General features: G+C 45.1%; 1 protein-coding gene across 5 annotated transcripts in view; it reads left to right on the top strand.

Annotated features, from left to right (window-relative positions):
* The first annotated feature begins 6,342 nt into the window (after nucleotides 1–6,342).
* Nucleotides 6,343–24,177, top strand: part of LOC141051793 (regulator of G-protein signaling 3-like) — a 50,265-nt gene continuing 32,430 nt past the window's right edge. Inside the window, exon 1 of one of the 5 annotated variants that reach the window (XM_073548823.1) lies at nucleotides 6,343–6,395. In XM_073548823.1, the coding sequence (XP_073404924.1) occupies nucleotides 6,384–6,395 (12 nt within the window). In that variant the 5' untranslated portion in view covers nucleotides 6,343–6,383. Of the gene's footprint in view, nucleotides 6,396–15,469; nucleotides 15,617–15,655; nucleotides 15,703–15,788; nucleotides 15,996–16,843; nucleotides 17,152–24,177 lie in introns of those variants that run through there. The other 4 variants (XM_073548825.1, XM_073548826.1, XM_073548824.1 and 1 more) reach the window with 4 other exon arrangements.

The raw sequence follows: 24,177 nt of genomic DNA, 5'->3' as shown, positions 1-24,177 counted from the left end.
TGCTAAGAAAGTGTCAGCAATCAGAGAAATCTCTTCTTTGCTCTGGACCTGTGGCCCCTCTCTCTATGGGCCCTAAAGCATGTCCTGCCTCTATATTCTATGTAGATTATCCTCTTCTTCATAGTTTGTTCCAGTTCCAGGGTATGCAGCCACAGAGATTGATCCAGTAATATATGATGGTTAAATATGCATGTGGTATCAGCTCTGTGGGATCAGGCCGCTGGCAATACACTGTGGGATCAGGCCGCTGCCAAAACACAAAGCGTCCCTCCATTCATCCCGTGCCAGCAATTATAGCACTGGCATTGTATTGTTTCAGGTTGGAGGGGGTTCTCATTCGCTGCACACGGCTTCCGATCCGCTGCTTCCCGTCACACATCTATAGGGTGACATGATACAACTCTGGCCGCCTGCTCTCACCACTAGGGGGAGCTCCCATTGATGTATACATGTGAATACAGTCAGCCCCCCACAGTGGTTTAGGGGTTAATAATAGTTAGGTCCCACTAGAAGAATTCTGGCTCCAAATGTCTAACTTATGAACTTATTGAAATTACAATGGCCAAGTCAAAGTCCAGACCTGAATCCAATCGAGAATCTGTGGAAAGAGCTGAATACTGCTGTTCACAAACGATCTCCATCCAAGCTCACTGAGCTCGAGCTGTTTGCCAAGGAAGAATGGGCAAGAATTTCACTCTCTCGATGTACAAAACTGATAGAGACATACCCCAAGTGACTTGCAGATGTGGCACAACAAATTATTAAGTTAATGGGGCCGAATAATATTGCACGCCCCACTTTTCAGTTTTTGAATTTCCACAAAAATTTAAAATAACCAATAAATTTCGTTCAACTTCACAATTGTGTTCCACTTGTTGTTGATTCTTCTCCAAAAATTTACATTTAGTATCTTTATGTTTGAAGCATGATATGTGGGAAAAGGTTGAAAGTTCCAGGGGGCCGAATACTTTTGCAAGGCACTGTATATATACCACTCCTATTAAAGACAAGAAACAGAGCAGCACAAAAATACAAAAGAGAGTCCAGGTGCAAAGCTCCCAAAGGCATGTACCAAACCTTTATGATGCACTCCTATTATCTCTAGTATGGTCTAAAATGGCCTAATTCGGAATCTGCCGTTTTGTGTATGCAGCTCCCATGCATGTGTGACTCTGTTTTATCAGCTCACTTTCCTGCTGTCTATATGCACCATAACGATGGGATTCCTACTACCCCAAAACACTCACGCTCCTCAGCAAGCTGAAAAAATTCTGCAACCTTGGGCCAACACTAGGGGGAGCGCCTAACAGGAATTCATTCAGGTACTATGCAGTAGCACCATCTAGTGGTCAGAGAAGTTATATCACCAAACTAATGAGCCTGTTTTTGATAAATTTGGTGCATCTTACTCCATGAGTATAAATGAAACTCTGTTGTGCAGGAGGACTTGGTGCATTGTGTTACATAAAGATCTAAAATATATTATGCCAGTGTTAAATTGTATCCCCATAAACCCCCTTGTTATTCAGTAATATGAACGCTTGATCCCTCTAGCCCACCAGGGATATTGCCATCTACCTCTTCATCACACTGTTGAGTATATTAGGGGGCATCTACAAACATGGTATCCCCTTTTCCCCAGAATATTGCTATGTCTCCCCGGGGAGGTGGATCCTGGAAGCCCTTGGTCCGGATGAGCGGTTATGATGCAGCATGGACTGATGACATTGGTGCAGCAGAGAGATCTGGATGACACTATGGAAGAAAATGGGAATTACGGGTTCACTACATCCAATGAAGCAGAGATGAGAAAATGGTAACAAGTGTGACACTGAAATAATCTAAAAAGGAGCAACGAAACTGAGAAACCGCTGGAGCAGAGCTGAGTTATAAAAGAGGCTCCAAGGCAGGACTGGACCAGCGGTGAAGCAGAATTAACTCATCAAAGTAACAGAGCTGAGTTTATGGACGTGCAATGCAGATATAGCAGTGAAACAGTGAAGTTGACTCAGCAGAGCTAAGTTTGTCACAGAGTTCAACGTAGAGGTGGCAGCAGTGCAGTACTGCTGATTCCTCAATTACAGAGCTGAGTTTATAGAAGGTCATTGTAGAGCTGGCAGAGGAACAGTGACGTTTACTCAGCAGAGCTAAGTTTGTCACAGAGTTCAATGCAGAACTAGCAGTGGAACAATAACATTGACTCAGCAGAGCTTTGTTTGTCACATACTGTAGTTCAATGCAGAGCTGGCAGTGGAACAATTACATTGACTCAGCAGAGCTTTGTTTGTCACATAGTTCAATACAGAGCTGGCAGTGGCTAGACACAGAGCTGAGTTTTTAGACGTTCATTGCAAAGATGGCAGTAGAACAGGGAAATTGACTTGGCAGTGTAGTGGAGCTAAGTTTGTCCCAGAGTTCAGTGCAGAGCTGGCAGTGAAACAGTGAAGTAGACTCAGCAGAGCTTTGTTTATCATATAGTTCAATGCAGAGCTGGCAGTGGAACAGTGAAGTTGACTCAGTAGAGCTAGGATTGTCACAGAGTTCAATGCAGGCAGTCATGCAGTAGAGGTGAATTTATCGAAGTTCGGTGCAGAGATGGTAGTGAAACAGTGAAGTTGACTCAGCAGAGCTTTGTTTATAACATAGTTGAATGCAGAGCTTGCAGTGGCACAACATAGAGCTAAGTTTATAGAAGTTCAATGCAGAGCTGATAGTGGAACAGTGAAGTTGACTCAGCAGAGCTTTGTTTATCACATAGTTGAATGCAGAGCTTGCAGTGGCACAACATAGAGCTAAGTTTATAGAAGTTCAATGCAGAGCTGATAGTGGAACAGTGAAGCTGACTCAGCAGAGCTTTGTTTATCACATAGTTGAATGCAGAGCTTGCAGTGGCACAACATAGAGGTAAGTTTATAGAAGTCCAATGCAGAGCTGATAGTGGAACAGTGAAGTTGACTCAGCAGAGCTTTGTTTTTCACATAGTTCAATGCAGAGCTTGCAGTGGCACAACATAGAGCTAAGTTTATAGAAGTTCAATGCAGAGCTGATAGTGGAACAGTGAAGTTGACTCAGCAAAGCTTTGTTTTTCACATAGTTTAATGCAGAGCTTGCAGTGGCACAACATAGAGCTAAGTTTATAGAAGTTCGGTGCAGAGCTGATAGTGGAACAGTGAAGTTGACTCAGCAAAGCTTTGTTTATCACATAGTTGAATGCAGAGCTTGCAGTGGCACAACATAGAGCTAAGTTTATAGAAGTTCAATGCAGAGCTGATAGTGGAACAGTGAAGTTGACTCAGCAGAGCTTTGTTTTTCACATAGTTCAATGCAGAGCTTGCAGTGGCACAACATAGAGCTAAGTTTATAGAAGTTCGGTGCAGAGCTGATAGTGGAACAGTGAAGTTGACTCAGCAAAGCTTTGTTTATCACATAGTTGAATGCAGAGCTTGCAGTGGCACAACATAGAGCTAAGTTTATAGAAGTTCAATGCAGAGCTGATAGTGGAACAGTGAAGTTGACTCAGCAGAGCTTTGTTTTTCACATAGTTCAATGCAGAGCTTGCAGTGGCACAACATAGAGCTAAGTTTATAGAAGTTCAATGCAGAGCTGATAGTGGAACAGTGAAGTTGACTCAGCAGAGCTTTGTTTTTCACATAGTTCAATGCAGAGCTTGCAGTGGCACAACATAGAGCTAAGTTTATAGAAGTTCAATGCAGAGCTGATAGTGGAACAGTGAAGTTGACTCAGCAGAGCTTTGTTTATCACATAGTTGAATGCAGAGCTTGCAGTGGCACAACATAGAGCTAAGTTTATAGAAGTTCAATGCAGAGCTGATAGTGGAACAGTGAAGTTGACTCAGCAGAGCTTTGTTTATCACATAGTTGAATGCAGAGCTTGCAGTGGCACAACATAGAGCTAAGTTTATAGAAGTTCAATGCAGCGCTGATAGTGGAACAGTGAAGTTGACTCAGCAGAGCTTTGTTTATCACATAGTTGAATGCAGAGCTTGCAGTGGCACAACATAGAGCTAAGTTTATAGAAGTTCAATGCAGAGCTGATAGTGGAACAGTGAAGTTGACTCAGCAGAGCTTTGTTTTTCACATAGTTCAATGCAGAGCTTGCAGTGGCACAACATAGAGCTAAGTTTATAGAAGTTCAATGCAGAGCTGATAGTGGAACAGTGAAGTTGACTCAGCAGAGCTTTGTTTATCACATAGTTGAATGCAGAGCTTGCAGTGGCACAACATAGAGCTAAGTTTATAGAAGTTCAATGCAGAGCTGATAGTGGAACAGTGAAGTTGACTCAGCAGAGCTTTGTTTATCACATAGTTGAATGCAGAGCTTGCAGTGGCACAACATAGAGCTAAGTTTATAGAAGTTCAATGCAGCGCTGATAGTGGAACAGTGAAGTTGACTCAGCAGAGCTTTGTTTATCACATAGTTGAATGCAGAGCTTGCAGTGGCACAACATAGAGGTAAGTTTATAGAAGTTCAATGCAGAGCTGATAGTGGAACAGTGAAGTTGACTCAGCAGAGCTTTGTTTATAACATAGTTGAATGCAGAGCTTGCAGTGGCACAACATAGAGCTAAGTTTATAGAAGTTCAATGCAGAGCTGATAGTGGAACAGTGAAGTTGACTCAGCAGAGCTTTGTTTTTCACATAGTTCAATGCAGAGCTTGCAGTGGCACAACATAGAGCTAAGTTTATAGAAGTTCAATGCAGAGCTGATAGTGGAACAGTGAAGTTGACTCAGCAGAGCTTTGTTTTTCACATAGTTGAATGCAGAGCTTGCAGTGGCACAACATAGAGCTAAGTTTATAGACGTTCAATGCAGAGCTGATAGTGGAACAGTGAAGTTGACTCAGCAGAGCTAAGTTTGTCACAGAGTTCAATACCACACAAGAATTTTTTCAGCTCACCTCCACTGTTTCTTCACCAACATCCGAGCACAGATCAGTCTCTGCAAACATGTGAAGTATTCCAAAAAATGGGGAAGATCCAGCTCAAAGGATAAAATTTTGTGATTTTTATTTTCAATTCAATAAAATCAAGGATACAAAAGGGCAGCTATGTACAGATAGGTATACCCTGTGAAGGGAATTTCCTTGGACTGAATTTTATCCTTTGAGCTGGATCTTCCCCATTTTTTGGAACACAGAGTTCAATGCAGGCAGTCGTGCGGTACAGCTGACTCCTCAACTATAGAGCTGAGTTTAGTGCAGAGATGGTAGTAGAACAGCGAAGTTGACTCGGTGGTATAGCAGTGCAAAGTTTGTCGCAGAGTTCAATGCAGAGCTTCAATTACAAAGCTGGCAGTGGTACAGCAGAGTTGAGTCAGTGATAGCAGTGGTAAGTTGTCACAGTGTACAATGCATCAGGGCCCTTGAGCACAAGAGAATAAGCAATTATTTCTGCACGGGGGTCTGCGTCACATCGGGGGGATGGTCGTTGAATATTACACAACTTGTCAAGGATGAAAGACGCAACACACAGGTATTTCTGATAAGACGCGTCCTTGACCAGGGAGAAGCGCAGAAGCAATGAGGAAAACAACGATTTCTGGAAGCGCAGGACGGGTCCGAGTTGTGAAGATGGGCCACATTTACCACAAGTCATTTCGCACATGAGTCACATCATGCGGATTAGAGGGTGCAAAGGGCGTGTGCAATAACAACAACACTGAACGTACACAGATGTAGCAGAGCTGAGGTTATTTTGCACAACTCAGGATATTGCATCATTTGTGGCTTTGCATGGGTCTGCAGGTAAAAACACGGAGGATTAGTTACCTGGTTTTGAAAACGTCAATGACAATGAAAATCAAAACTAGTTCCCAAACATCAATTATTGGAGACATAGCAGAGCTGACTTTGCCATTTACCCCAACATGTGACGTCATGTTGCATTTTATGTGGGGGTTTTTTTTAATGAGACTGCAGGAAAACACATCAATGGACATGTGAGGACATTACTGAAAATAAATACTAAAAACAATAATTCACAACATCTATTACTTGTGATGTAGCAGACCTGAGTTTGTAATTTAGCATAACTGATGTTGACCACATTGAATCATTTGTGGTTTTGATTAGAACAACAAACAAACCGATGAAGGTACATTGGAGGATGAAAATCAACACCATTTTCTACATGAATTACTGGTGATGTAGTAGAGCTGAGTTTGTTATTTAGCACGACTCATAGTGAGCACATTGTAACATCTTTGATTCTGATTGTGACTGCAGGTGAATAGATCTAAGGCTAATTCAGGTGAGGAAAATTGACACTACAATGCCAACGTTAATTGCTGATTATGTAGCAGAGCTAAGTTTGCTATTTGGCACAACTCTTCAAGATCCTGTGTTGTCTCATCTGTGGTTTTGAATGGGAGTGAAGGTAAACACAATGATGGACATGGAAGGGATGCTACTAAAAATACTAACAAATAATAACACTAGATCCAATAATCTGCAACACCAATTACTGGCGATGTAGCAGAGTTGAGTTTGTTATTCTCACGAGTCATGACCCCTAGTTATCACATTGATTGGTCTTTGATTCTCAATGTGACAACAATTAAACAGGTCAAAGACACATTGCGTGATGAGAATCGACATGACACTGCCAACATCAATTACTGGTGACGCAGCAGAGCTGAGTTTGTTATTTGGCACAACTCATCCAGATACCGTGATTTTTGAATCGGAGTGCAGATAAACACATCAATGGACATGGAGGGATGCTGCTAAAAAATAACAATCAACACTAGATCCAAAAATCTGCAACATCTGTTACTCATGTAGCAGAGCTGAGTTTGATATCACAATGTATAATCTATGGTTTTACATGGGTCTGCAGATCATCTGATTCTATTAGCATGGCTGCAAACCAGTGCAACCCCTGTAAGCTACTATGCTGTCTTTAGTTTTACAGGGGGCTGCATGTCACCTTAGTGCATAAAAAGATCATGAGATGTAGCAGAGGGGAGTGTGGTAATAGTGTATATTGTTAGTGGTGTTACATAGGACTGTAGCTATTTCTATTACCTTTCCTTAAAAGCTTCATTATTGTATACAAATATAGCAGAGCCGGGTTTTATATTTGGAAAATTCATGAAATTACTATTTAAATGGCTGTGGTTTTACATGCTGCTGCAGGTTATCGCTACTATTTAAATGGCTGTGGTTTTACATGGGGCTGCAGGTTATCGCACAATGAAACTGAAAATGTGTCAGTGAAAATAAAAAGCACCCTTTACTGGAGAGGTGGAACTAATGCAGAGGTAGCAGAGCTGAGTAAGTTATTTAGTTAAACTTGTATATTTCATCAGTGAATTTACATAGGACTGTGTGTAACCCTACTGCACTATGAAAGGGATATTCATTAATTCGAAGCCTATTTTGATGCAGGTAAGACTACATTATATAGTGATGTAGCAGAGCCGAGTATGATATACATGGTAATAACACAATGCAATAGGTGAATATACATCGTACTGCAGGTGAACCTGTGGTATAAACTGATTTACAAAGGACTGGATAGGAAAATGTGATATAAGTGAATGTACATAGGACTGCAAGTGGACATGTGGTATATGTGGATTTACATAGAACTGCAAGCGAACACATGGTAGAAGTGGATTTTCATAGGACTGAAGGTGAACATGTGGTAAAAGTTGATTTACATAGGATTGCAAGTGAACACGTGGTAGAAGTGGATTTACATAGGACTGCAGGTGAACACATGGTAGCAGTGCTTCTTAGAAAATTAAAATATCATCAAAAACTTAATTCATTTCAGTTCTTCAATACAAACAGTGAAACTCCTATATTATATAGCGTCATTACAATGATCTATTTCACGTGTTTATTTCTGTTAATGTTTATGATTATGGCTTACAGCCAGGGGTGGGATTCAGCCGGTTCTCCCCGATTCGGTGGAACCGTTTGTTAAAAAACAGCCGGTTCCCCAAACCGGGGAGATCCAGAGCCACGATCCGGTACTTTGATGTTGCAGGAGCCGGAGCAGAGGAGGACTCTTGCTCTGCTTCCTAGCCCCGCCCGCCGGATACCGCGCACTGATACGTGCTCTGTCTGACTACTGGGACTGAGCACACCCCGGCGGCCCCCGCGCACTGATTCCTGCGGCACTGCAGTGTGGCTATTGGCGGGTAACTGGAGCTGGAGGAGTCACCGCGCGCCGCTGCCCAGTGTGAGCTGAGTTACTTCAGACGCGTTGCAGCCTGTCACTGTGCACCGTACTCCAACACCAGGTTAGTATGTCACTGTGCTGCCTATAGGGAACAATGCTGCCTATTGGGGACCTGTGCTCCCTATTGGGGACCTGTGCTGGCGCTACCTATAGAGAACAATGCTGCCTATTGGGGACCTGTGCCTGCTTATTGGGGGCCAATGCTGCCTATTGGGGACTTGTACTGCCTATAGGGAACAATGCTGCCTACTGGGGACCTGTGCCGCCTATAGGGAACAATGCTGCCTATTGGGGACCTGTGCCGCCTATTGGGGACCTGTGCCGCCTATTGGCGACCTGTGCCGCCTATTGGGGACCTGTGCTGCCTATTGGGGGCCTTCGCTGCCTATTGGAGACCTGTGCAGCCTATTGGGGACCTATGCCTGCCTATTGGTGGCCAATGCTGCCTATTGGGGACCTTCGCTGCCTATTGGGGACCTGTGCCTGCCTATTGGGGGCCAATGCTGCCTATTGGGGACCTGTGCCTGCCTATTGGGGACCTGTGCTGCCTATTGGGGGCCAATGCTGCCTATTGGGGGCCAATGCTGCCTATTGGGGGCCTATGCCTGCCTATTGGTGGCCAATGCTGCCTATTGGGGACCTTCGCTGCCTATTGGGGACCTGTGCCTGCCTATTGGGGGCCAATGCTGCCTATTGGGGACCTGTGCCTGCCTATTGGGGGCCAATGCTGCCTATTGGGGACCTGTGCCTGCCTATTGGGGACCTGTGCCTGCCTATTGGGGACCTGTGCCTGCCTATTGGGGGCCAATGCTGCCTATTGGGGACCCGTGCTGCCTATTGGGGACCTGTGCCTGCCTATTGGGGACCTGTTCCTGCCTATTGGGGACCTGTTCCTGCCTATTGGGGACCTGTTCCTGCCTATAGGGAACAATGCTGCCTATTGGGGACCTGTGCCGCCTATTGGGGACCTGTGCCGCCTATTGGGGACCTGTGCCGCCTATAGGGAACAATGTTGCCTATTGGGGACCTGTGCCTGCTTATTGGGGACCTATGCTGCCTATTGGGACTTTTAATTACCGTTAGGACGCAGACAGACTGTCGTATGAATCAGAATATAGTGCACAGCCTGGCCAGCCGGTCAGTCAAGTCAGACAGCTGCATAGAAATATATGCAGCTGTCACACTCGGGTCAGGAGAGCCGCTGGCCAGAAGTTGCACTGTTCTGATCTCATTCCAATTTTTTTTTTTCAACTGTTTGACTGCGCCCCTACTTGTATATGTTTGAGGAAAAGGTGCATGTAAATGGGTGTGACATAAAATGGGTGTGGTTTTCCTACACACAAACACAGAACCTGTTGTTAAAAATTTGAATCCCACCCCTGCTTACAGCCAATGAAAACCCAAAAGTCATTATATCAGTAAATTAGAATACTTTATAACACCAGCTTGAAAAATGATTGTATAATCTGAAATGTTGGCCTACTGAAATCTATGTTCAGTAAATGCACTCAATACTTGGTCAGGGCTCCTTTGGCATCAATTACTGCATCAATGCGGTGTGGCGTGGCATGGAGGCGATCAGCCTGTGGCACTGCTGAGGGGTTATGGAAGCCCAGGTTGCTTTGAGAGCAGCCTTCAGCTCGTCTGCATTGTTGGGTCCGGTGTCTCTCATCTTCCTCTTGACAATGCCCCACAGATTCTGTATGGGGTTAAAGGGTTTTCCGGGCTTTTCACATAATCTCAGTACATATTTGGGCTGCAGAATTATGACAATAAGTAATTTACTTTCTGTCAATAGTTTGCACGGTTTTCTAGATATTCTGAACAGAACGTCCAAGGGGGGGGTGTTATGGCATTGAAATGAGAACTAGTCGTAACCTCCTACTCTAGTCCAAACATGCCCTCTATAGCAACAACCCCACCCTCCATAGCTACAGGCCCTCCCCGTCCACATGAAGCAGCCCTCATCACACAGTAACGAATTCTTCCCCTCCAGCAGCCTCACTGCAGAGAGCAGCTGCTCCTCCCCCAGACACACGCTGAACAGTGATCTATGGAAAGTGAAACCAGTGAGGAGTGAAAATCGTCCTTTATTCTGGGCAACTCCATGATTACAATACATAACTCATTATCAGTAATTCCTTCCCTCACTGTCCCAGGCTGCTGGCAGCAGTGAGAACAGACTGTGTGATGGCCAGTGATGGGGGTCTGCAGCTTCTAATCTGCACAGGGGATGGCAGTCACTGATGTAATCTGTTGTGTGACAAAGCCTCTGCTGTGTGAATGAGACAGCTCTGTGTCACTGATGTCTTCACACAGCAGCAGATTTGGTGCAGTGGATGTGCGAAGCTCCACCAAACTCCCAGCAAGCTCCAGTGACCAGCACCACCCACTGCCCTCTCATTGGCTGGCAGTAAACTGCACCAGCACTCATCTTTATCATCATTCCAGCATTGGAAAGAATACAGCAGTGATCCTGTATTTGTGAAAGCAGCACAATACATACATACATACACCCCCCAACACTTCACACTGTTACAGCTGCTGATTGGACAGACTGCTCCCATCAGTATTTGTGTCATTAGAGACACAGTGCTCACACATACACTGCACCAAGTCTGCTGCTGTGTGAAGACATCAGTGACACAGAGCTGTCTCATTCACACAGCAGAGTCTTTGTCACACAACAGATTACATCAGTGACTGCCATCCCCTGTGCAGATTAGAAGCTGCAGACCCCCATCACTGGCCATCACACAGTCTGTTCTCACTGCTGCCAGCAGCCTGGGACAGTGAGGGAAGGAATTACTGATAATGAGTTATGTATTGTAATCATGGAGTGGCCCAGAATACAGGACGATTTTCCCTCCTCACTGGTTTCACTTTCCATAGATCACTGTTCAGTGTGTGTCTGGGGGAGGAGCAGCTGCTCTCTGCACTGAGGCTGCTGGAGGGGAAGAATTTGTTACTGTGTGATGAGGGCTGCTTCATGTGGACGGGGAGGGCCTGTAGCTATGGAGGGTGGGGTTAATCATAGAATCGTAGAGTTGGAAGGGACCTCCTGGGCCATCTGGTCCAACCCCCTGCTCAAAGCAGGATTCGCTAAATCATCCCAGTCAGATGTCTGTCCGGCCTCTGTTTGAAGACTTCCATTGTAGGAGAACTCACCACTTCTCGTGGCAGCTTGTTCCACTCATTGATCACTCTGTCAAAAAGTGTTTTCTAATATCTAATCTGTGTCTCCTCCCTTTCAGTTTCATCCCATTGCTGCTAGTCTTTCCTTGTGCAATGAGACTAAAGATGATCCTTCTACAATGTGACAGCCCTTTAGATATTTGTAGACAGCTATTAAGTCTCCTCTTAGTCTTCTCTTTTGCAAACTAAACATTCCCAAATCCTGCAACCTTTCCTCATAAGACAGGGTTTGCAGCCCGGTCACCATTCTGGTCGCTCTTTTCTGAACTTGCTCCAGTTTGTTGATGTCTTTTTTAAAATGTGGTGCCCAAAACTGGACACAATATTCCAGATGAGGTCTGACCAAAGAGGAGTAGAGGGAAATAATGACTTCACGTGATCTAGACTGTATGCTTCTGTTAATACATCCTAGAATTGTTGCTATAGAGGACATGTTTGGAGTAGAGTAGGAGGTTACGACTAGTTCTCATTTCAATGCCATAACACCCCCCCCCCCCCCCTTGGACGTTCTGTTCAGAATATCTAGAAAACCGTGCAAACTATTGACAGAAAGTAAATTACTTATTGTCATAATTCTGCAGCCCAGATATGTACTGAGATTATGTGAAAAGCCCGGACAACCCCTTTAAGGTCAGGCGAGTTTGCTGGCCAATCAAGCACAGTGATACTGTTGTTGTAAACCAGGTATTGGTACTTTTGGCAGTGTGGACAGGTGCCAAGTCCTGCTGGAGAATGACATTTCCATCTCCAATAAGCTTGTCAGCAGAGGGAAGCATGAAGTGCTCTAAAATTTCCTGGTAGACGGCTGCACTGACTTTGGTCTTGATAAAACACAGTGGACCTACACCAGCAGATGACATGGCTCCCCAAACCATCACTGATTGTGGAAACTTCACACTAGACCTCCAGCAGCTTGGATTGTGGCCTCTCCACTCTTCCTCCAGACTCTGGGGCCTTGATTTCCAAATGAAATGCAAAATTTACTTTCATCTGAAAACAACACCTTGGACTACTGAGCAACAGTCCAGTTCTTTTTCTCCTTGGCCCAGGTAAGACGCTCCTGACTGTCATGATCCAGGGTGGATCTGACAGATTAAATGCACAAGTAACCTTTTTTTTCCTGTGAGCTGTTTTGCTTAGGGTTGGTTTTGTCCCCGGTGGCTAGTATGGTCATTGCACTTGTGCTTAGAGATAGTTTTGCCCCGGTGGCCAGTATCGTCATTGCACTGGTGTTTTAAGAGATAGTTTGCCCCCGGTGGTGGTTAGAGTAATCGCACGGGAATAACTAACAGGTGTGTTTGCTCTATAAAGGTGTGTCAGTAGTGCTCACTCACGTTGGTGATATTATTATTGTTGGGCTTTCCAACCATCCTGGGTGAAGGAAGGAGCTGGATGGGGAGCTGGAGGAGAGTCCAGGGCGGCTCATGCAGAGTCCTTGAGTGGCAGCCATGGTGTCAGCGAGGAGTTTGTGTAAAGCATGGTGGAGTGGCAGCTATGGTGTCAATGAAGAATTCCTGCAAAGCTTGGTGGAGTAGCAGCTATGGTGTAGAGCTGCACTCAGTTTGCTGGACTCTGTTTCTGAGAGCTGCACTCAGTTTGCTGGACTCGGTTGCTGGACAGCTGCACTCAGGTGTTGGACTCGGTTGCTCCAAGGCGGCACTCAGTGCTGGAAGCTGTTGTTGTAAAGCTGCACCCAGGTGTTGGACACGGTGGAGGAAGATGCACTCAGGTGTTTGTCTCTGTTGCCAGGAGCAAGTGCATCAGAGCAAAGCTAAGTGATTCCCTGTTTGTCACTTTTCCTCATGTTGGTGTTAGTGCAGCGGTGGGACAAGTGCCTGCGCCACCCAGCTCCCTAGTAAGGGATAGGTGTAGGGTGTGCCAGGGCTACAGGTACCTGAGTAGCGCCTGGTGCAGAACCGGCAAAGGGAACTTTAGGAGCGTTAGGGACACTGACTCAGGGGAGTGCAGGAGGTCCACACGTTCCCCGTTCCCTATTGCAGGGCCCTCCTTTGTAAATGTTTCCCTATCCCCCTTTGTCTTGTATTAGTTACCGGCCTGCGGGCCGCGTCACACTGGACAATTACACGTGCCGCGTCCTGTTGTATTAGTTACCGGCCTGCTGGCCGTGTCACACAGGACGGGGCACGTGACACTGGCATTGTCTATTGGTCATGAGTGACTAGACACAAGGAATGTGACACTTGTAGTCCATGTCCTGGATACGTCTATGTGTGGTGGCTCTTGAAGCAATGACTCCAGCAGCAGTCCACTCCTTGTAAATCTCCCCCAAACTTTTGAATGGCCTTTTCTTAACAATCCTTTCAAGGCTGCGGTTATCCCGGTTGCTTGTGCACCTTTTTCTACCACGATTTTTCCTTCCACACAACTTTCCATTAATATGCTTGGATACAGCACACTGTGAACAGCCAGCTTCTTTAGCAATGACCTTATGACCTTTTGTGGCTTACCCTCTTTGTGGAGTGTGTCAATGACTGCCTTCTGGACATCTGTCAGGTCAGCAGTCTTCCCCATGATTGTGGCGCTACTGAAACAGACTAAGGGACCTTATTAAACACCTAGGAAGTCTTGCAGGTGTTTTTGTTAATTATTCTAATTTACTGAGATAATGACGTTTGGGTGTTCATTGGCTGTAAGCCATAATCATCAACATTAACAGAAATAAACACGTGAAATAGGTCACTCTGTGTGTAATGACTCTATATAATATGTGAGTTTCACTTTTTGTATTGAGGAATTTAACTAAATTCACTTTTTGATGGTATTCTAATTTTGTGAGAAGCACCTGTACATAGGTAAGGCTAGTTTCACACTAGCGTTTATGAGCGCAGCGACGGCCTGCGCACGGCGGCCGCTAAGCCCCGCCCCCTGCCGCACCCCGCCGGTAGCTCCGCCCACCGGCGCATGACGCTGCATGCGCCCTGCGTCCCCTATCTTTATCACAGGGGGCGCAGGCCGTGCGCAGTATGCGTTTGGCGGCGCATGCGCCTTTTTGACGGTGCGCCGACGCAACCAAACTGCAGCAGGTTGCGTTTGGCGCAGGTCGGCGCACCGTCAAAAGGACGCATGCGCCGCCAAACGCATACTGCGCACGGCCTGCGCCCCCTGTGATAAAGATAGGGGACGCAGGGCGCATGCAGCGTCATGCGCCGGTGGGCGGAGCTACCGGCGGGGCGCGGCAGGGGGTGGGGCTTAGCGGCCGCCGTGCGCAGGCCGTCGCTGCGCTCATAAACGCTAGTGTGAAACTAGCCTAACCTGGAGAGAGTTGTCAGAAGGCATAGCTCAAGTGTATTATCCTACTACGTCATGTGAGGACAAGATGTAGCAAAGCTGATTTTGCAGAATCACAATGATTTGCTCAAGGTTTTATATAGATTATGTTTCACTTTTAATTTTTTTAAAATGGCGCAATCATTGAACAAAAAAAAAAACTCAGTGCACCCCGCTGCATAATACAATGGTCAGTGTGGGCTGTGACGCGGTTGAATATATATGGACAGCAATGGATTGCGTTCATCTGCTGTCACCACTAGAGGGAGCTCGCGCAGACATATTTATACAGGTCATCGCAGCAACTAGAGACCTGGCCCTCTCTCTCAATGTAAACACTGCATTTTTTTTCAATATTTTTTCCGATTTTCTAAAATTGAAGCAAAATGCAATTTTTTGCCACAATTTTTGGGAAAAAAATTAGCAAAAAAAAAGCACTGAAGGCTCCAACATGTGAACAAACCCCGAAACAGCCAGGACTCCAGACTGATACATTGTGGCAGGACAATATATCCCCATATAGTGGGTTTCTAACCAATATGGCGGCTTCCACGCAGGTAGTCACCCACCTCTCCCCAAATCCTGAGTGTCAGATATTCCCGTTCTATCAGTACTGGATCTTTGGGGTCCGACCTCTGAGCCCGCCCTCCAAGAAACAATTAAAGTCCTGATTCTTTTTGCACCTTTTTTAATAAAATTTTGGATTTTGGGCATTTTTACTTTTGCGCCAAATTCATTACGGCTTTTTTATGTTAGTTTTTGGGGGTTGCCTTTGGGCGAGGGTCTTACTCGATGTTAAAGTGCCCATGGGTTTCATGATTCGTCACCAACAACTAAGAAAGTAAGAAATTGACGCAAGAGAATGACACAAGGGTGTGGATTCATTCTCCACTACGACTCCCATCATTAGTGCTGCAGTGCAGGTGAGAGGGATCAGGTGGAGAGGAGGAAAGGGCAAGGTGGGGGAGCAGATAGGAAGAGTGAGACAGAGGAAGGAGGAGAGACAGAGGTAAACAGGAGGTGGAGGAACAGGAGGGCAATGAGGAAGAGGAGAGCAATGTCTGCAGGGGGAGAGAGAGTCACCCTGCACCTGGGGGAAGGGGGCAGCAGCTACAGGGGCAGCAGGGGGCAGCAGGAGAGGAGGGAAGAAGAGCAGAGGGTGGGGAGATGGAAGAACGTCATGGCTGAGGGTGGAGAGGCAGACAAGACACACACACATACACAGAGACACTGCAGTGACAGCAGAGGGAGACTCCCAGACACTGCAGGGGCAGCACAAGAGCTGGCAATCTACTCTGCAAGGTGAGTGCTCAGGGGGCAGAGCTGGCCATGGGGGGCAGTCCCAGCTGGGGCTCAGGCTGCCAGTCCTAGAGGTTCGTTCCTGGTCCTAGTGGTCAGTCTGATCCCCAGGGGGCAACACTGACCTTGACCACACAGGTCCTAATACACTGCTGGGGCCACTGTATTCACCCAGGTTATACCATCAGGCAGGCACTGGCACAATGACCAAGCACTACACCCTTCTGCAACTCTGCTATGTCTGCTCTGCTATTCCACTACTGTGCAGGATGTATAATCCGCCATTCCTGCATTTATTCCCACTACATCCTTCTCTAACTCTGCTATTCCACCATTGACCCTTTAATTTATGCCCCTCTAATTCACACTACATCTTTAACCTTGGGTTTTACTAGACCAATGCATTCCTGCAGTTCACAAACCCAACTCCACATTGCAGCACTCTTCTACTGCACTCATCCAACTCAGCTATATCTAGACTAAGACCCGGACCTCTATCTCTACTGTTCCATCACTCGCCTGTCCTCTCACTCTATTACTTAGTGACACTACACCCTGCAGCTCTGTAGTGATCCACTCTGCTATATCTATCCTGCTGCACCTCTGTAGCGATCCACTCTGCTACATCTATCCTGCTGCACCTCTGTAGCGATCCACTCTGCTATATCTATCCTGCTGCACCTTAGATTGCCACTCCTGTGCACAGTTATGTCATCCTCTTGCTCTGCTATTTCGTGGTGACACTACATCCAGCTTCCAATTCCTGCACACATTCACACTAAATCCCTTCATCCTTCTCCACCTCTGCCGTAAACCGTGCTCTGCTATTCCATGGTGACACTACATCCAGCTTCCCATTCCTGCGCACATTGCACACCGGTAAATCCATACATCCTTCTCCGCTGTAATTGCGCTCTGCTATTTCGTGGCGTGGCCCCTTAACCCCTACGATGGGATATCATTAGCTGCCATTACTGCAATATCCTCTTGCAGACACACACCTGTAAATCCCTACATCCTACTCCACCTTTACCTTAACTCATTGCTAACTCGTGTCTGCTATTCCAGAGTGGCACTGTATAATGTTTGCTCTGCTATTCCATACAGCACTTCACCATCCTAGCAATACTGCACTATAATTTCCATGTTTTCCTCTCTGGTAAGTTTACAAGATTCCTGACCGTTCTCCGCTTGCTCTGCAACATATATCTACTTAGTTTATGTGCAGATGTAGTAGAGCTAAACTCGTTTGTTCTGTTCTGCATGAGAAAATGTAGTAGGTTTGCCTGCTGTTCAATGGAAAGCCACGGTTATTGTCACAACGTGTCGTAGCTAATGACGAACTCGCCTCTGCTATATCCTATGTACACAGATCATTATATGACGGCGTCAAACTGCGTGTCAGACTTGGCGTCACACTCCATATTCCCTCTCCTCATCATTCGCATAGACGTTGAGCCTTTAATGTCTCCTGTTTATTCCTCTGTAACCTCCACATACATCTCAATGTCATAGGATAACGCTGCTATTCTGCAGCGTCCACGATTATACCTAAAATATTGTCGTATCAGCCTGCATTAACCTCTTGCACCCCGCCATGTTATTAACGGTGATGTGTCTGCTGTTCCTGCACCATCGTTATGTGCTGCCTATAGCTATCATTAATTTGTCCATACAATCTTCATACTCTGCTGATCCCGGGTTCGCTGCGCGTCGTCATGTCTGGTACCCTGTCACTAATACTATTCCCGCACCAACCCCTTATATTCCAGCCCTCCGGTTGTGTTAGAATGATCATCGATTGAGACCACCCCCATATGACCTTTCAAGTCCAGTATACAGATCTGTGGATGCCGCAGGGTAACTGCATTTGGGGGTCTTCGTATTATTTATTTATTTTTTTGGTAAGCAGTAAATAGTTTAGTGTGTAACATGCTACCATACAGTCCTACCGTATAGCACCTGCATAATAGCGCCATTTAGTGAACACATATTGCCATAACACTACAATATAGTGCTTAAATAGGAATATTATACAGTTCCTAAAATAGTATTACTATGCAGTGCCTATAATACTGCCATATAGTGCATAAATCTTAATGCCATAGAATGATCACATAATTTTGCTGTGATACAATTGTTATATGGTGTTCAAATAATGTTCTATTGATCCGAAATGGTAGCGCTCCTATAAGGGTGCGTGCACACGTTGCGGATTCTGCTGCGGATCCGCAGCAGTTTCTGCTGCGTTGTACAGTACCATTTTAGTCAATGGAAAACGCAGTGCAGACGTTGCAGATTTAAATCCGCAGCATGTCAATTCTTTGTGCGGATTCCGCAGCGGTTTGGCACCTGCTCCATTGTAGAGGTGTCAAACCACAGGGGAAAACCGCTGGCTAATCCGCAGCAAATCTGCAGATAAACCGCAGATCATTGGACCTGTGGATTTGACAAATCTGTGCGGAAAAATCCACAGCAGAATCCGCAACGTGTGCACACACCCTAATACTGCCATATGGTATTATACATGCACTATATGGCAGTATTGTGAGTACTATATAATTCTAATATGTAGGATCTACGCTATGTTTCACAAATACAATTGCTATATTGTGCTCAAATGATGTATGGCTCCTCAAATAGTATCACCATATAGGACCCATATACAGTACTGCCATACAGTGCCTGCATAATAGAGCAATACCTGTAATTCCAGGACTGTGGAGTCAGTAAGCCAAACCACCGACTCTGACTCCTCATTGTCCCTGACTTCTGACTCCACAGCACTGGTCACTGCTGAGCATGTGCGTAAAGTGCAGCACAGATTCATATCAACTAAAAGCGGAGATCCTCAAGACAGGAACAGAACAGACATTTATAGGACATTTCATAACTTTCCCAAATTATTATCAAAAAACATAAAGCGCATCCTGCATTGTATTACTGAACCCAATGTATTATATTTGTTAGGAGTCGTTCCATTTTATACCAACTCAGAGTCCGACTACACAGCCCTGTGTAATTGTATTGCTAAAAAAATATTTACTTTTCCCTAAATAGAATCTCTATATAGTGCCCAATAATACTACCATATCTTGCATGTATAATGGTGCCATTAGTGTATAGTTAAACAATTAATGTCAAACCGGTCTCAAAATAGTGCCACCGTATGGTACTTGTATAATACTGCCACACAGTACAGAACAGTGCCATAATGAAATCTTTACAGTGCTTAAAAAAATTGCTATCCAGTTCCCTAAATAGTTTCCCCATAAAGTGCCTATAATTTTACATACACAATACTGCCATGCAATGAACATGTTGCTATATGGTGCTCAAATATTACTATATTCTAGTATCACCATACATTGTCTATATAATGCTGCCATATAGTGAGTACATAATAGCACTGCTATACAGTCCTTAAATAATCTTACTCGGTTCTCTAAATAGAATCGCCGTAGAGCCCATATAGTGCTGTCATATAGCGCATAAATAATGGTTCCATACCATGAACATTTAAGAGATCCTGTTTAGCTCTTTTTTGGGGGGGGCTAGGATGGTGGGTTTTAGGGGACTGGTCATTACGGCGCCAATGCAGCCAGGAAGCCCCGTGTCGGTTTACCTGGGGGGCCCCTGAGAATTCCTCTTTGGTAACCAGGCTCTGACAATAGCCCTCTGTAACACCCAGTCTTCAGAACACTTAACCTACGCAATCTCTCTAGAGCAGGGTTCCCCAACTCCAGTCCTCAAGGCCCACCAACAGATCATGTTTTCAGGATTTCCTTAGTATTGCTCAGGTGATAATTGCTTCAACTGTGCAATACAAAGGAAATCCTGAAAACATGACCTGTTGGTGGGCCTTGAGGACTGGAGTTGGGGAACCCTGCTCTAGAGGACCCTCCAAGAGCTTATCCATCACTTCACGTGCGCCCAAGCCGCCCGCCATCGCCATCCTACCCCATGTCTCTCTCGCCCTCCATCCTATCTCCAGATCTCCCCATCATCCCCGCACGCTTCCTGCCCCGCAGCCATCTCTGCTCTCCCTGCACAGTGTTTATTGTGCGCTATCTAATTATCACTTGGCGAGGAACATCTGTATATCCATGTAAACAATGGTAATGGCAGGCGAAGCTCTGGGAGCGCGGCGTGCATACTTCTGCAGACGTGCATGGACACAGCGGCCTTGCATGCGTGTTTCTGCCATGTCGATAATCACAACAAGACTGGATGAAATAGTTGCTTATGACAAAGCGGTAAACGGCCATAAATCTACTGCTGCTGAACGAGAGTGATGGCTGTGTCACGCGATGCCATGATAAATGGCTTTGTGTATTCTTTATTTAATTCTTGCCTTTTTATGGGGATGAAATTCTTTATTGTTCCTAATAATATATAGGCCTCATTTTTCAAGTCTTTGTTGCCCATAGCAACCAATCAGAGCTCCGCTTTTATTTTTCAAACTGCTTTGTTGAAATTAAAGCAGAGTTGTGAATGGTTGCTGTGGGTGACACATGTTAACCACTTTCCTAATGGTCGTATCCCGTTATTCAGACTGATTTGCTTGCTTTAGAGTCACTTTACGGCCCCCATGGATTAACTGTTCAGAAAAACTTACCCTTGGCAAAATTTGAAGAAAAAAAAAAAAAAACACTTGCCCTTAGCAACCAATCGCAGCACAGCATTCATTTTACCAAAGCTGTTAAAGAATTGTAAAGTGAGCTCTGATTGGTTGCTAAGGGGAATAAGGCCTAGTTCACAGTTAGAAGCCCAGTGTGTGTCAATTTCATTAACAGGCCTCATGTTACAAAAACATGCCAGACCTAAGATATCAAGGGCAATGTTTTGCGGGGGCTCGTATGACAAAATGTTCGGTTGCCTGTCTGATAGTGAGGGGCAAATAAATACGTCACAAAATAAAAAAAGCATTTTCATGGCAGCAAGGGGCCTACTGAAGGCCTTCTTATCTGCCATGTTTGTTCTCCTGTGAAATCTAGCCTGATTGTGGTGTGCAATCTGTGGCTGAGCTTCATAGGAGACACGTAACTTCACAATATACTGCATATTGCTGTGCGTTATACAAGCATCACAGGCTAAAGTTCCCTGGGGGGATTAGAAATATAGTGGGAAGGGTGGGTATTGGTCTCCGACCTCTTCGTAATAAATAGGCAGTGCCCCAATATGAAAAAAAATTGTGTGAAATTTATATAAATTTTTCACACACTCACATTTTTTCATATTGGGGCACTGCCTATTTATTACGAAGAGGTCGGAGACCAATACCCACCCTTTCCACCGTGCTTCTTCCCTCTATATTTCTAATCCCCCAGGGTATATATATCTGCCACTTTAAATTTTAGATACATGTGTATATAGTTTGTTTTTTTAAGTGACAAAATTGCAATTTATTTATATTTATTTATTTTTCTGCTAATCTCCATTCCCTCACTACCCCAAAAAGGAAACAAAAAAGGAGATCTGTTGTATAGACACCAAAATGGTAAAGCTAAAAACTTGTACCGCAATCAAACAATAGTAAAAAAATTAAACTTAAACATGCACCGAAAAAAATAAAAAAATAAACATATGACATTGACAGAAAAATAAAGTTATAGCTCTTGGAAGGTGAGGAGGAGAGATCAAAAGCAAAGAGGGGCTCTGCTGACCAAGGGCCCCATAAGCCTAGGGCCGGCCCTGCGGTTGGGTATATGATGGGTACGGCCGCACCCGGTGGAAATTCTGCTCAGGACCATGACACACACTCATGATGAATCCTCATGTAGACGTTGATTTAGCTCTTTCAGGCATCGACAAGATAATGAACGTGTAGTGTGACGGTCTCTGGAAATGTCCCTCATTTTAAGGGTCACTGTATTTCTTAATTGTGTTTTCCACAATTTTAGGGTAGAAGATCCCGAGCGCCATACTTTGTTGTCCACATAGCTGGCAATAACATCTCCTTTTGCCATTTGTTTGGGCACCAAATATCACACCGTAACGTGTACCCACCTATATATCAAGGACACAGGTTGGGTGTAAGTAATGCCCCTGGCGGAGCGGTTGTGTTGTGCCCATGCAGGAATAAGACCATAAAACTATAAGCGCACACAAACAAGTATGTCCTTGCATAATAACAGGCCTTAAAAAACAGCTGGGCTGGGCAGCAATGCCAACCTTCCTGAAAGGAAGTCTCCTGTAAAATGAAAAAAAAAAAAATGAATCCTCATTCTGCTTCTGTGTCGGGGTGGAATATTGTTCCATCTTCATAATTCCTGACGCTGTACTCATTTGAGAAGATGGAGTTGGTCTAACTTGAGCAGAGCTTCACTTTTTGCCTAATATCAGCATGTTGGACAAATGCTTAAATTGCAATTCTATGACCTAATGGTAGTAACAGAATTGTCTTTCTTTCCTACTTTCTAAACATTGGGTAGATTTCCCTGTGAATCCAATATATTATATAGAGCAGTGCCCCCTGGTGGCTGTGGCAGGTCATCAAAACCTTATCTTTTAAAGGGGTGTGCCACATCACTTTATCGGTGGGGCGTCTGTCTGACATCCTGAGAATCAAGGGGACCACAGTGCTGCAGCCAGTTTGCTAGTCTTTCCCTACCCATACGGGCACATGCCATCTGCTCTGCAGAAAACGGTGGCAGGACCCTATAGAAGTGAATAGTGAGCTCCCTGTGCATACAGATGGCTGTAGAGCGAATGGTACACAGTGCTTGATTCTAGGGGGGGTCTTAAAGGTCAGACCCTCGAAGGATATGCTATCCTATGATCATAAGTGGGAATAATCCATTAAGGTGAACCCTATTCTGGAATTGTTTAAGAGCTGGACCTTATTATTATTATTATTATTATTATTATTTATTGTTATAGCGCCATTTATTCCATGGCGCTTTACATGTGAGGGGGGTATACATAAAAACAAGTACAATAATCTTAAACAATACAAGTCATAACTGGTACAGGAGGAGAGAGGACCCTGCCCGCGAGGGCTCACAATCCTTTTTCCTCTTAGTCTTCTGGTCTGGTCATACACCATGCTTTATACTGCAGTTCTGCTTGGTATCTAAATAGATGTTTTCTTGATATGCATTGACCTTAACTCACTAAGCAGCGCCATGTAATGTATATGTGCAGGAATGTCCGGCGCTCCGCCACGCTTCCATCCTCCTGAAGGACATCGTTGCTGCCTGGGTTGGAAAGTAAATGTTGTTTGAGGTCTGTCTAATTCCTTCCCGGGACCAGTGAATGTGATCCTTCTTTATAGGGCTGATCACATTTGATAAGGGTTCTTTTTTGCATGGCTGCTCTGTGATGCATACCTGACTCCTGGCCATGTAGGTCTGTAATTAGCAGTAGCGGGTGCCCAGTCCACAATGAGTCCTCTCTATGGTTACTAGTAGGGTAAACCGGAGGGAAGGACCAGAGGATTTTGTGAACTGTGAAAAGAAACTTTTGAAGAACTGTCAAGAATTTTAAGTGGAGGCACTGTTAACCCCTGGGTACCCAGAAAAGTGTCGGTGGTGTCAAGACCCCTTGTGAGTGGCGTTCCCCTTTAAGTTTTGGAAAACTATCGTGTGACTATGCATTATTAGCGAATTGCTCTCTGTTATACTTCTGTGATTCTGGGTTTCATGCAGACTAAAGTGTTTGTTTTTATCTTTAACTATAAACTAACTGTCTTAAAAATTTGTCTATATATATATATATAATGTGTGTGTGTGTAATCTTTAGATAAATCCCATCTGAAACGTACAGCAGTCTAATTTGGGAGACTTCTAGACGTCTGCTCTTCTCAGATTCTGATTATGCTCAATAATATGAGAACAAGCGCCCCACCCAATTAGTAGCCCCATCCAAAGAGTCAGTAAACTGTGCCCTCCCATGTGTATGGGGCAGGGAACTGGGTGTTGAGGAGGGAGGCTTCAGAAAGGGGCATTGTAAGAGGCGAAAAAAGGTATGTGCCCGCTACACGCTCCTCCCACTCTGCAGCAGCAGTGCCCGCTACACGCTCCTCCCACTCTGCAGCAGCAGTGCCCGCTACACGCTCCTCTCACTCTGCAGCAGCAGTGCCCGCTACACGCTCCTCCCACTCTGCAGCAGCAGTGGTGGCCGCCACACGCTCCTCCCACTCTGCAGCAGCAGTGCCTGCTACACGCTCCTCCCACTCTGCAGC

Source organism: Dendrobates tinctorius, unplaced genomic scaffold, assembly GCF_039654945.1.
Source record: "Dendrobates tinctorius isolate UK_male_01 unplaced genomic scaffold, ASM3965494v1 ptg000158l, whole genome shotgun sequence".
Classification (NCBI taxonomy): domain Eukaryota; kingdom Metazoa; phylum Chordata; class Amphibia; order Anura; family Dendrobatidae; genus Dendrobates; species Dendrobates tinctorius.
The sequence above is the reverse complement of the archived record's forward strand: the minus strand, read 5'-3'. Positions and strand labels throughout refer to the sequence as shown.